This window comes from Bufo gargarizans, chromosome 5 (genome assembly GCF_014858855.1).
Source record: "Bufo gargarizans isolate SCDJY-AF-19 chromosome 5, ASM1485885v1, whole genome shotgun sequence".
In the NCBI taxonomy this organism is placed as follows: Eukaryota; Metazoa; Chordata; class Amphibia; order Anura; family Bufonidae; genus Bufo; species Bufo gargarizans.
Genome location: NC_058084.1, coordinates 1,500,505 through 1,514,233, shown reverse-complemented (window position 1 = coordinate 1,514,233; position 13,729 = coordinate 1,500,505). Strand labels below are relative to the sequence as shown.

Sequence of the window (13,729 nt, the reverse complement as noted above, 5' to 3'; positions counted from 1 at the left end):
GGAATCCTGCCCCCTCCCTCCGTAAGTGCCTGTCTGACTGGAGGGCGTGTGAGAGCGCGCGTGTTTCACTCTCTTTTCTCTTGTGCCTGTTGAGGCACAGTCTCCCTGGACTTTCGGCTGTCTCTCTGCTCTGTCCAGTCTCTCTCACACCCGGAGGTGGAGTCGCTAACACTCTCCAGAAGCTGAGGAGGGGGAGACGTAGAGGGAGGACGGCTAGGAAAAAACTTTCTGCCCATTTTGAGGATCTGCAGCGATTACTGCAGACGCTTCTCCCTGTGGAGACCTTCATCCAGGGAGATCAGCCGGCAGCGAGCTGCCACCAGCACAAGGAAGTTCCTGCTGCTTATTTATTCGCTCTTTTTGTGTTGGTTTTTAGACTTTTTTTTTCCTGGTGCAGACTGCACTTTTCTCTTCTGCACTTGTACTGAGCCTAAATAACCAAGATGGTGGCTGGGATGCTGATGCCACGTGACCGTCTGCGAGCGATCTATGAGATACTTTTCCGTGATGGAGTCATGGTGGCTAAGAACGATGAAAGGCCGCAGAGTCGCCATGCCGAGGTTCCGGGGGTCACAAACCTGCAGGTAACCAAAGCAATGGGCTCTCTGAAATCTCGTGGATTTGTCAGGGATACCTTCGCATGGAAGCATTGCTACTGGTACCTTACCAATGAGGGCATCGCCTATCTGCGCCAATACCTACATCTTCCTCCCGAAATTGTGCCTGCATCTCTACAGAGGGTGAGACGTCCCATTGCTCCCCTAGGATTACCCCGGAAGACACCTGCTGCAAATGTCCAAGCAGTCCGTGGCCCCACATCATATGTTCCAAAACCCCAGGCCGATGTTGAGAGGCAAGAGTATCGCAGGAGAGAGGAAACATTGCCCCCGAGAGGTCAGGACACCATGCATGGCTCCACCAAGTCCCACGTGCTCGAGAACAGCTGTCAAGGAGGTGGGTGGCAGAGATGGGAGGAAAAAGATGACCAGGCCAGTAATAAGAAGGGAACAAGTTCTAACAATGTAGAGGAGAAATGGGGGACCAAGCAAACTCAGTGGAGGGAAGAGATTAGGAAGAGACATGTAGGAGAGGAAGAGAGAGCAGAGTACGAGAAGAGGGGACATTTAGGAACACCTTCCTCTGAAAGCTGGGCAGATGAGATGTTCCGAGGGACCCAAGGGCTCAGAAAGGGAGACATTTCCAGGAGACACACAGTGACAGAAAATGCTGAGTTAATGACTTCTCCAGGTTCAGTCTTCTCTTTGGGTGAGAGGCAGGATCTGAAAAAGGAGGAGAATGTAAGGAGAGAGGGTAAACTAGAATCCAACGAGACTGTCAACAGATCAGGCCTCATGTCAGAGACCCTAAATTCTACTAAAAGGTCCAGCTCCAAAGTGGTCCAAAAATCTGAAGAGTCCAAAGCGGTCATTATAGAGAAAAATATGGAGGTCCATGTAGTGTCCTCTGTAGTATCCATTCATAAAAGTCTAGAGGTCAGTGCCCAAGAGAAGGTAGTAAAGCCAGAGGTTAGGGAGAGGGCTTTAGTACAAGAGCAGGTATTGGGCCAGGAGAAGAACAAAGCACAAGTAATAAAACCAACCAAAGAAAATGGAAAGGAGAAAGAGACAGCGGAGATAGTGAAGGCCTCCGGTTTAGCTGTGTCTGCCTCTGGCAAGACAAGCGTAGAGGCCACACAAGAGGTTAAACAGCAGGGAAGGCATAGCATTTCAGCTGAAAAGTACTTGGAAGATAAAGCAGTGAGTCAAACCCATGTGCTGTCAGCCTCCAAACCTGCAGCAGAGCAGGAAAGCGAGAAGTTGCAAAGCAAAAAGCAGAAGCATCAAAGGGAGGAGGAGTTTAATGTCACTGCTGGTCCAATGACTGCAAAACTAGAGCCTCCAAAAACAGAGACCAAGGTAGAAGAAAAAAGGGGCCAAAAGAAGAAAGGTCAGGAAAAGGCAGGAAAAGAAAGGGCTGATGATGACCAGAATAGCTTGACTACAGAAGCCAAAAAGGCCCAAAAAACGAGTGTTAGTGAAGGAGTACAAAGTGAAGCCAAGAAAGGGGTAACAGTAGATTCCACACCTGAGGTGACTCCAAAGAGCGAGTCTCCAAAAGCAAAACAAGGGAAATCTAAAAAGGAAGCAAAAACAGAAAAAGCTTGTGAGGGTGCAGGAGGACAAGGTGGGCTTACTCAGGGTCCCTCAGATCTAATGGATGCTAGAGAGGACAAACTAAAGACCAAATCAGAGAGTCAGAATCTAAAGGGTGAGGGCCCAGTGGAGGTGAGTGTCACCAGTACACCTGTCCAGGTTAAGACAGAACAGGAGGTCACTCAGGAGAAGGATAAGAAGGGATCCAAGGGTAAAAGTAAGAAGGCCAAAAAAGAGACTGTAGAGTCAGCAAAAACAGATGTCCAGGACATCTCTGCCACCCACCCACTGAAGAAAGAGGTAAAAAATAAATTATTATCTCAAGAAAATGTTCAGAGTGAGACTAAACTGGAGTCTAATGTAGAGAATATCAGAAAAAATAATCTTGCTGAAGATCTGGTCTCTTCTCTGGGGACCACCAGCCATGTACTTGTGGATGAAATACAAGGGATTCACAAGGAAGCAGATACCTCAGTCCATAAGAACACTCAGGACCTGCTCATTGAGGTAAAACATTTGACTAATCAAAATCATTCATCTTTGGAGGATTCCGGGAAGAAGCATCTAGAATCCAAAAAACAGGATGAGAAAATGGTCCAGAAAGAAGATGTAGACCAGAAAGTGTCTGTATCGATGACTTATTCTAAGACCATTGAACAAGAAGTCCTGTATCAGGAGTCCAAGGACTCCAAAGCTGGCACCACCACAGGTGAGCAGATACAAGTTAGTGATGGAAAGCAAACCAAAGCTGCTAATAAAGACTTGCATGCTGTGATTACTCAAGAATCTGATATGAAGGATATTCCTGCTGCAACAGAAAGGGCTAATGTGCCCAAGAAACCTCCAAAATCCAAAGTGGAGGAACTCCATACTGTAAAGGAAACTGTAACACTTACCCAGAAACCTTCAGAATCCAAGGAAGATATCAAGACTGTAAAGGAAGCAGTCACCCATATCCAAAAAGCTGTAGGATTCAAGGAAGAGATCAAAACTGTAAAAGAAACGGTCAGCCTTACCCAGAAACCTCCACAATCCAAGGAAGACTCCAAGACAGTAACTGAAATAGGCACAATTAACCAGAAATCTTCAGTATCCAAGGAAGAGGTGAAGACGGTAAAGGAAATAGCCACCCTTACCCAGAAACCTCTAGAATCTAAGAAAGAGGTTAAGATTGCAAAGGAAACTGTCACCCTTACCCAGAAATCACCAGAATCTATGAACGAGGTCAAGACGACAAAGGAAGAAGTTACCCTTGTCCACAAACCTCCAGAATCAATAGAAGAAGTAAAGACTGCAATAGACACGGTTGCCCTTAACCAGAAACCTCTAGAATCTAAGAAAGAGGTCAAGACTACAAAGGAAACTGTCACCCTTACCCATAAACCTCCAGAATCCAAGGAAGAGGTCAAGACGGTAAAGGAAACAGTCACCCTTACCCAAAATACTCCAGAATCCAAGGTGGAGCAACTCCAGACTGTAAAGGTAACAACAGTCACCCTTACCCCAAAACCTGCAGAATCTAAGGAGGATGTCAAGACTGTAAAGGAAACTCTTACCCAAAGAACTCCAGAATCCAAGGTGGAAAAACTCCAGACTGTAAAGGAAATTGTTACCCTCTCCCAAAAAACTCCAGAATCCAAGGTAGACAAACTTCAGACTGTAAAGGAAACCGTGACCTTTACCCAGAAACCTCTAGAATCCAAGGAAGGAGTTAAGACTGTAAAGGAAACAGTTACTGAAAGTTCACTAGAGTTCAAGGTGGAGAAACTTCAAACTGTATCTAGATCAGTCACACTTACCCAAATATCTTCAGAATCCAAAGTGAATGCTGTAACTTTTACCCAAGAACCTCTAGAATCTAAGGTGGAGGGGCTTCAAACTGCATCAGAAACTGCCATTCTTACCCAGAAAGCACCAAAGTCTAAAGTGGAGGAACAGGAAGCTCGATCTGAGCCTCCAGAACCTGACTGCTCTCCACTTCCTGCGGAAGGTTCAGAATCTAGCCCTGAAGAAGGTAGGCCCAGAATGCCAATGTTTATGACGCTTGGTCTCTTTGGACCTTACCCAAATGCCCCTTAGTAGAATATTGGTACATGTTCTTCGTGTCCCCAGTGGATGGGACCAGCCTGGATGTTGTAGTCCCTGCGCTGGACAGAACAGGCACCCTTTAAGAGTATCACATATATATGTCCTGTCAAGGCTGATGTGATGGGCACAACTACAGCCTCTAAATGGTCCTCAAAATGCACATGGAGTACATAGGATGTGAGCACCTGGGACTACTAAGACAGGTTTCTTCTAATTTCTCAGGGTTGTGGTTGTCCCATGGCCCTTCCTTATTTTGCTGACCGAGGGACAGGGCATATGGGCACATTGTGGCATGGTTTAGTAAAGAGTGCCACGACCCATATGGAGACTTTAGGTCAAGTTACATCTGGTAGGGGGTCAAGTGAAAAGTCCTGCAACTGTCTGATAGACAATTGTCTTTACATCTCCGCATTCTGTCAGTGAATGGAAGAACATACCTGTTACAGCAGTGTCTCAGTGTAGACAATTGTAACATTGCAACAAACCCTCAGCTGTGTTAACAGAACTTGGTCATGAAGTGTTTTAGGGTTAGAGGCCCTGTGATGTGTATTCTGGGGCCCCTGTATAGTAGACCATGGGGGGGGGGGGGGGGGGGAGGGATGCTGTTATATAGAGGAGTGCGGCCCTGTGATGTGTATTCTGGGGCCCTGTATAGTAGACCATGAGGGGGGAGGGGTGCTGTTATATAGAGGAGTGAGGCCCTGTGATGTGTATTCGGGGCCACTGTATAGTAGACCATGGGGGGGGGGGCTGTTATATAGAGGAGTGCGGCCCTGTGATGTGTATTCGGGGCCACTGTATAGTAGACCATGGGGGGGGGGAGGAGGGGGGCTGTTATATAGTGGAGTGCGGCCCTGTGATGTGTATTCTGGGGCCCCTGTATAGTAGACCATGGGGGGGGGGCTGTTATATAGAGGAGTGTGGCCCTGTGATGTGTATTCTGGGGCCCCTGTATAGTAGACCATGAGGGGGGAGGGGGGCTGTTATATAGTGGAGTGCGGCCCTGTGATGTGTATTCTGGGGCCCCTGTATAGTAGACCATGGGGGGGAGGCTGCTATATAGAGGAGTGCGGCCCTGTGTTGTGTATTCTGGGGCCCCTGTATAGTAGACCATGGGGGGGGGGGGCTGCTATATAGAGGAGTGTGGCCCTGTGATGTGTATTCTGGGCCCCTGTGTAGTAGACCATGGGGGGGGTGCTGCTATATAGAGGAGTGCGGCCCTGTGATTTGTATTCTGGGCCCCTGTATAGTAGACCATGGGGGGGGGGGCTGCTATATAGAGGAGTGTGGCCCTGTGATGTGTATTCTGGGCCCCTGTGTAGTAGACCATGGGGGGGGGGGGAGGGGGGCTGTTATATAGAGGAGTGTGGCCCTGTGATGTGTATTCTGGGCCCCTGTGTAGTAGACCATGGGGGGGGTGCTGCTATATAGAGGAGTGCGGCCCTGTGATGTGTATTCTGGGGCCCCTGTGTAGTAGACCATGGGGGGGGGGGAGGGGGGCTGTTATATAGAGGAGTGTGGCCCTGTGATGTGTATTCTGGGCCCCTGTGTAGTAGACCATGGGGGGGGTGCTGCTATATAGAGGAGTGCGGCCCTGTGATTTGTATTCTGGGCCCCTGTATAGTAGACCATGGGGGGGGGGGGGGGGGGGTGTTATATAGAGGAGTGTGGCCCTGTGATGTGTATTCTGGGGCCCCTGTATAGTAGACCATGAGGGGGGAGGGGGGCTGTTATATAGTGGAGTGCGGCCCTGTGATGTGTATTCTGGGGCCCCTGTATAGTAGACCATGGGGGGGAGGCTGCTATATAGAGGAGTGCGGCCCTGTGATGTGTATTCTGGGGCCCCTGTATAGTAGACCATGGGGGGGGGGGGCTGCTATATAGAGGAGTGTGGCCCTGTGATGTGTATTCTGGGGCCCCTGTATAGTAGACCATGGGGGGGAGGCTGCTATATAGAGGAGTGCGGCCCTGTGATTTGTATTCTGGGGCCCCTGTATAGTAGACCATGGGGGGGGGGGCTGCTATATAGAGGAGTGTGGCCCTGTGATGTGTATTCTGGGCCCCTGTGTAGTAGACCATGGGGGGGGTGCTGCTATATAGAGGAGTGCGGCCCTGTGATTTGTATTCTGGGCCCCTGTATAGTAGACCATGGGGGGGGGGGGGGGGGGCTGTTATATAGAGGAGTGTGGCCCTGTGATGTGTATTCTGGGCCCCTGTATAGTAGACCATGGGGGGGGGGGGGCTGTTATATAGAGGAGTGTGGCCCTGTGATGTGTATTCTGGGGCCCCTGTATAGTAGACCATGAGGGGGGAGGGGGGAGGGATGCTGTTATATAGAGGAGTGCGGCCCTGTGATGTGTATTCGGGGCCACTGTATAGTAGACCATGGGGGGGGGCTGTTATATAGAGGAGTGTGGCCCTGTGATGTGTATTCTGGGGCCCCTGTGTAGTAGACCATGGGGGGGGGGAGGGGGGCTGTTATATAGAGGAGTGCGGCCCTGTGATGTGTATTCTGGGGCCCCTGTATAGTAGACCATGGGGGGGGGGGAGGCTGCTATATAGAGGAGTGCGGCCCTGTGATTTGTATTCTGGGCCCCTGTATAGTAGACCATGGGGGGGGGGGGCTGTTATATAGAGGAGTGTGGCCCTGTGATGTGTATTCTGGGCCCCTGTATAGTAGACCATGGGGGGGGGGCTGTTATATAGAGGAGTGTGGCCCTGTGATGTGTATTCTGGGCCCCTGTATAGTAGACCATGGGGGGAGGGGTGCTGTTATATAGAGGAGTGTGGCCCTGTGATGTGTATTCTGGGGCCCCTGTGTAGTAGACCATGGGGGGGAGGCTGCTATATAGAGGAGTGCGGCCCTGTGATTTGTATTCTGGGCCCCTGTATAGTAGACCATGGGGGGGGGGGGCTGCTATATAGAGGAGTGTGGCCCTGTGATGTGTATTCTGGGCCCCTGTGTAGTAGACCATGGGGGGGGGGCTGCTATATAGAGGAGTGCGGCCCTGTGATTTGTATTCTGGGCCCCTGTATAGTAGACCATGGGGGGGGGGGGGGGGGGCTGTTATATAGAGGAGTGTGGCCCTGTGATGTGTATTCTGGGCCCCTGTATAGTAGACCATGGGGGGGGGGGGCTGTTATATAGAGGAGTGCGGCCCTGTGATGTGTATTCTGGGCCCCTGTGTAGTAGACCAGGGGGGGGGGGCTGCTATATAGAGGAGTGCGGCCCTGTGATGTGTATTCTGGGCCCCTGTATAGTAGACCATGGGGGGGGGGGGGCTGCTATATAGAGGAGTGCGGCCCTGTGATGTGTATTCGGGGCCCCTGTGTAGTAGACCATGGGGGGGGTGCTGCTATATAGAGGAGTGCGGCCCTGTGATGTGTATTCTGGGCCCCTGTATAGTAGACCATGGGGGGGGGGGGGTGCTGCTATATAGAGGAGTGCGGCCCTGTGATTTGTATTCGGGGCCTGTGTATTCGGGGCCCCTGTATAGTAGACCATGGGGGGGGGGGGGGGGTGCTGCTATATAGAGGAGTGCGGCCCTGTGATGTGTATTCTGGGCCCCTGTATAGTAGACCATGGGGGGGGGGGGGGTGCTGCTATATAGAGGAGTGCGGCCCTGTGATGTGTATTCGGGGCCCCTGTACCGCTGAGGGACCTGGCGAGGATCCAAGCATTACTCAGCTCTGAAGTATGAGGCCGCTCTACATGTCAGACTGACGGCAGGACTCGGAGGCCATGACAGAATGTGGGTTGTAGTCATCGGAGGCCATGACAGAATGTGGGTTGTAGTCATCGAAAGGGGGGTAATGTCTTAACATGGTGGGGGGCCCCTGAATTACCTCCTGTGATCGCCCCCTTATTACACCTCCCCGGCCTCTGCCTCCTGTGATCGCCTCCTTATTACACCTCCCCGGCCTCTGCCTCCTGTGATCGCCTCCTTATTACACCTCCCCGGCCTCTGCCTCCTGTGATCGCCTCCTTATTACACATCCCCGGCCTCTGCCTCTTGTGATCGCCCCCTTATTACACCTCCCCGGCCTCTGCCTCCTGTGATCGCCCCCTTATTACACCTCCCCGGCCTCTGCCTCCTGTGATCGCCTCCTTATTACACCTCCCCGGCCTCTGACTCCTGTGATCGCCCCCTTATTACACCTCCCCGGCCTCTGCCTCCTGTGATCGCCCCCTTATTACACCTCCCCCGGTGATCGCCCCCTATTAACCTCTGCCTCCTGTGATCGCTCCCTTATTACACCTCTGCCTCCTGTGATCGCCCCTTATTACACCTCCCCGGCCTCTGACTCCTGTGATCGCTCCCTTATTACACCTCTGCCTCCTGTGATCGCCCCCTTATTACACCTCTGCCTCCTGTGATCGCTCCCTTATACACCTCCCCGGCCTCTGCCTCCTGTGATCGCCCCCTTATTACACTCTGCCTCCTGTGATCGCTCCCTTATTACACCTCTGCCTCCTGTGATCGCCCCCTTATTACACCTCTGCCTCCTGTGATCGCCCCCTTATTACACCTCTGCCTCCTGTGATCGCCCCCTTATTACACCTCTGCCTCCTGTGATCGCCCCCCTTATTACACCTCTGCCTCCTGTGATCGCCCCCTTATTACACTTCCCCGGCCTCTGCCTCCTGTGATCGCCCCCTTATTACACCTCCCCGGCCTCTGCCTCCTGTGATCGCCCCCTATTACACCTCTGCCTCCTGTGATCGCTCCCTTATTACACTCCCCGGCCTCTGCCTCCTGTGATCGCCCCTTATTACACCTCTGCCTCCTGTGATCGCCCCCTTATTACACCTCTGCCTCCTGTGATCGCCCCCTTATTACACCTCTTCCTCCTGTGATCGCCCCCTTATTACACTTTCCCCGGCCTCTGCCTCCTGTGATCGCTCCCTTATTACACCTCCCCGGCCTCTGCCTCCTGTGATCGCTCCCTTATTACACCTCCCCGGCGTCTGCCTCCTGTGATCGCCCCCTTATTACACCTCTGCCTCCTGTGATCGCCCCCATTATTACACCTCTGCCTCCTGTGATCGCCCCCCTTATTACACCTCTGCCTCCTGTGATCGCCCCCTTATTACACTTCCCCGGCCTCTGCCTCCTGTGATCGCCCCCTTATTACACCTCTGCCTCCTGTGATCGCTCCCTTATTACACCTCCCGGCCTCTGCCTCCTGTGATCACCCCCTTATTACACCTCTGACTCCTGTGATCGCTCCCTTATTACACCTCTGCCTCCTGTGATCGCCCCCTTATTACACCTCCCCGACCTCTGCCTCCTGTGATCGCCCCCTTATTACACCTCCCCGGCCTCTGCCCTCCTGTGATCGCCCCCTTATTACACCTCCCCGGCCTCTGCCTCCTGTGATCGCCCCCTTATTACACCTCTGCCTCCTGTGATCGCTCCCTTATTACACCTCTGCCTCCTGTGATCGCCCCCCTTATTACACCTCCCGGCCTCTGCCTCCTGTGATCGCTCCCTTATTACACCTCTGCCTCCTGTGATCGCTCCCTTATTACACCTCTGCCTCCTGTGATCGCCCCCTTATTACACCTCCCCGGCCTCTGCATCCTGTGATCGCCCCCTTATTACACCTCCCCGACCTCTGCCTCCTGTGATCGCCCCCTTATTACACCTCCCCGGCCTCTGCCTCCTGTGATCGCCCCCTTATTACACCTCCCCGGCCTCTGCCTCCTGTGATCGCCCCCTTATTACACCTCCCCGGCCTCTGCCTCCTGTGATCGCCCCCTTATTACACCTCCCCGGCCTCTGCCTCCTGTGATCGCCCCCCTTATTACACCTCCGCGGCCTCTGCCTCCTGTGATTGCCCCCTTATTACACCTCCCTGGCCTCTGCCTCCTGTGATCGCCCCCTTATTACACCTCCCCGGCCTCTGCCTCCTGTGATTGCCTCCTTATTACACCTCCCCGGCCTCTGCCTCCTGTGATCGCCTCCTTATTACACCTCCGCGGCCTCTGCCTCCTGTGATCGCCCCCCTTATTACACCTCCGCGGCCTCTGCCTCCTGTGATCGCCCCCTTATTACACCTCCCCGGCCTCTGCCTCCTGTGATCGCCCCCTTATTACACCTCCGCGGCCTCTGCCTCCTGTGATCGCCCCCTTATTACACCTCCGCGGCCTCTGCCTCCTGTGATCGCCTCCTTATTACACCTCCCCGGCCTCTGTCTCCTGTGATCGCCCCCTTATTACACCTCCGCGGCCTCTGCCTCCTGTGATCGCCTCCTTATTACACCTCCCCGGCCTCTGTCTCCTGTGATCGCCCCCTTATTACACCTCCCCGGCCTCTGTCTCCTGTGATCGCCCCCTTATTACACCTCCCCGGCCTCTGCCTCCTGTGATCGCCCCCTTATTACACCTCCCCGGCCTCTGCCTCCTGTGATCGCCCCTTATTACACCTCCCCGGCCTCTGCCTCCTGTGATCGCCCCCTTATTACACCTCCCCGGCCTCTGCCTCCTGTGATCGCCCCCTTATTACACCTCCCCGGCCTCTGTCTCCTGTGATCGCCCCCCTTATTACACCTCCCCGGCCTCTGCCTCCTGTGATCGCCCCCTTATTACACCTCCCCGGCCTCTGCCTCCTGTGATCGCCCCCTTATTACACCTCCCCGGCCTCTGTCTCCTGTGATCGCCCCCCTTATTACACCTCCGCGGCCTCTGCCTCCTGTGATCGCCCCCTTATTACACCTCCCCGGCCTCTGCCTCCTGTGATCGCCCCCTTATTACACCTCCCGGCCTCTGTCTCCTGTGATCGCCCCCTTATTACACCTCCCCGGCCTCTGCCTCCTGTGATCGCCCCCTTATTACACCTCCGCGGCCTCTGCCTCCTGTGATCGCCCCCTTATTACACCTCCGCGGCCTCTGCCTCCTGTGATCGCCCTCCTTATTACACCTCCCCGGCCTCTGTCTCCTGTGATCGCCCCCTTATTACACCTCCGCGGCCTCTGCTTCCTGTGATCGCCTCCTTATTACACCTCCCCGGCCTCTGTCTCCTGTGATCGCCCCCTTATTACACCTCCCCGGCCTCTGTCTCCTGTGATCGCCCCCTTATTACACCTCCCCGGCCTCTGTCTCCTGTGATCGCCCCCTTATACACCTCCGCGGCCTCTGCCTCCTGTGATCGCCCCTTATTACACCTCCCCGGCCTCTGTCTCCTGTGATCGCCCCCTATTACACCCTCCCCGGCCTCTGCCTCCTGTGATCGCCCCCTTATTACACCTCCCCGGCCTCTGCCTCCTGTGATCGCCCCCTTATTACACCTCCCCGGCCTCTGCCTCCTGTGATCGCCCCCTTATTACACCTCCCCGGCCTCTGCCTCCTGTGATCGACCCCTTATTACACCTCCCCGGCCTCTGCCTCCTGTGATCGCCCCCTTATTACACCTCCCCGGCCTCCGCTGACAGTGTTATTAATAGGACAGATGGAACGCTGACCAGACGGGCGACTATTTTTATTATCCAGACGTGGAGCCGGACCAATAAAATACAGCCGCGCGGGATCTCCCGGTGCGTGCAGTAGCATCCGGCGGATATCATTTATATTATTATCATTTGGGCCGGAGGGGTCTCGTGGTCGGCGTGGGCCGGAGGGGTCTCGTGGTCGGCGTGGGCCGGAGGGGCCTCGCGGTCGGCGTGGGCCGGAGGGGTCTCGCGGTCGGCGTGGGCCGGAGGGGCCTCGCTGTTGGCGTGGGCCGGTGGGGTCTCGCGGTCGGCGTGGGCCGGAGGGGTCTCGCGGTCGGCGTGGGCCGGAGGGGTCTCGCGGTCGGCGTGGGCCAGTGGGGTCTCTTTCCACAAGGTTTCTCTCTCCTCGTCCGTGGAGATTTCTAGATTAGACCTGACGAGGTTCATGGAAATAATGAGACACAATCACTCTGCGTCATAGATTATAGGAAGGTAAGGACCGGGCCCCTCCCCCACACCTACCAATACTGCGGGATGGGACTGGGGCCCCGGGTACCAGGGGCCAGTGATCTGATATAACCTGCGTCCTCCTTATCAACACTGAATTATGCACAGTGCTTCATATAAGAGAACTCTGAAGTGATCCCTCCTGACAGTGTTGCCTGTGGCCCCGTAGTCATCTCTCTGTGTGGCCCAATAGTCATCTCTGTGGCCCCGTAGTCATCTCTCTGTGGCCCCGTAGTCATCTCTCTGTGGCCCCATAGTCCTCTCTGTGGCCCCATAGTCCTCTCTGTGGCCCCATAGTCCTCTCTGTGGCCCCGTATTCCTCTCTGTGGCCCCGTAATCGTCTCTGTGGCCCTGTAATCCTCTCTGTGGCCCCATAGTCCTCTCTGTGGCCCCGTAATACTCTCTGTGGCCCCATAGTCCTCTCTGTGGCCCTGTAATCCTCTCTGTGGCCCCATAGTCCTCGCTGTGGCCCTGTAATACGTCTACGTCTCTGCGCAGCCTGTAAATGTCCTTATCCTTTCAGAAATGTCTCTGTGGCCCCGGCCTCCACCCAGCCAGTGACTCTGTACCCGCCGGTGCCGGCTCTCCGTATTTACACTGACATAGGCGGAGGGTGGCGCTGGCACTGCCCATGTGTGTGGTGACAACCAAAGAGTAGAAATTCTGCAGCAGAGGAGTCAAGAATCCTGTGCAGCGGAGACAACACAAAACACTCATTATCCATCAGCGTCGCGTCTCCTGTAGTAGAACTACAAGTCTCAGCACAGCCTGACAGCCTCTCTACATCTGAGTCTGTCCCTTTGTGTTTCTGCAGTGTGTGGCTGGCTCCCTGGCAGTGATGATGATGCCCCCTGTGCAGTGTGTGGCTCCCTCCCTGGCACTGATGATGGTGCCCCCTGTGCAGTGTGTGGCTCCCTCCCTGGCAGTGATGATGGTGCCCCCTGTGCAGTGTGTGGCTCCCTCCCTGGCAGTGATGATGGTGCCCCCTGTGCAGTGTGTGGCTCTTTCCCTGGCACTGATGATGATGCCCCCTGTGCAGTGTGTGGCTCCCTCCCTGGCACTGATGATGATGCCCCCTGTGCAGTGTGTGGCTCCCTCCCTGGCACTGATGATGGTGCCCCCTGTGCAGTGTGTGGCTCTTTCCCTGGCACTGATGATGATTCCCCCTGTGCAGTGTGTGGCTCCCTCCCTGGCACTGATGATGTGTGGCTCTTTCCCTGGCAGTGGTGATGATGATGCCCTCTGTGCAGTGTGTGGCTCCCTCCCTGGCAGTGATGATGATGCCCCCTGTGCAGTGTGTGGCTCCCTCCCTGGCACTGATGATGGGGCCCCCTGTGCAGTGGGTGGCTCCCTCCCTGGCAGTGATGATGATGCCCCCTGTGCAGTGTGTGGCTCCCTCCCTGGCAGTGATGATGGTGCCCCCTGTGCAGTGTGTGGCTCCCTCCCTGGCACTGATGATGATGATGCCCCCTGTGCAGTGTGTGACTCCCTCCCTGGCACTGATGATGGGGCCCCCTGTGCAGTGTATGGCTCCCTCCCTGGCAGTGATG

The 13,729-nt window shown here is 54.7% G+C and overlaps 1 protein-coding gene across 9 annotated transcripts in view; it reads left to right on the top strand.

Annotated features, from left to right (window-relative positions):
* The window catches only part of PLEC (plectin), a 235,977-nt gene that overhangs the window by 84,137 nt on the left and 138,111 nt on the right, over positions 1–13,729 (top strand). For 4 of the 9 annotated variants that reach the window (XM_044294594.1, XM_044294592.1, XM_044294593.1 and 1 more), the window contains exon 1: positions 102–4,167. The exons of the other annotated variants lie outside the window; for them this stretch is intronic. In XM_044294594.1, the coding sequence (XP_044150529.1) occupies positions 444–4,167 (3,724 nt within the window). In that variant the 5' untranslated portion in view covers positions 102–443. Of the gene's footprint in view, positions 1–101; positions 4,168–13,729 lie in introns of those variants that run through there. 9 annotated transcript variants of the gene reach the window in all.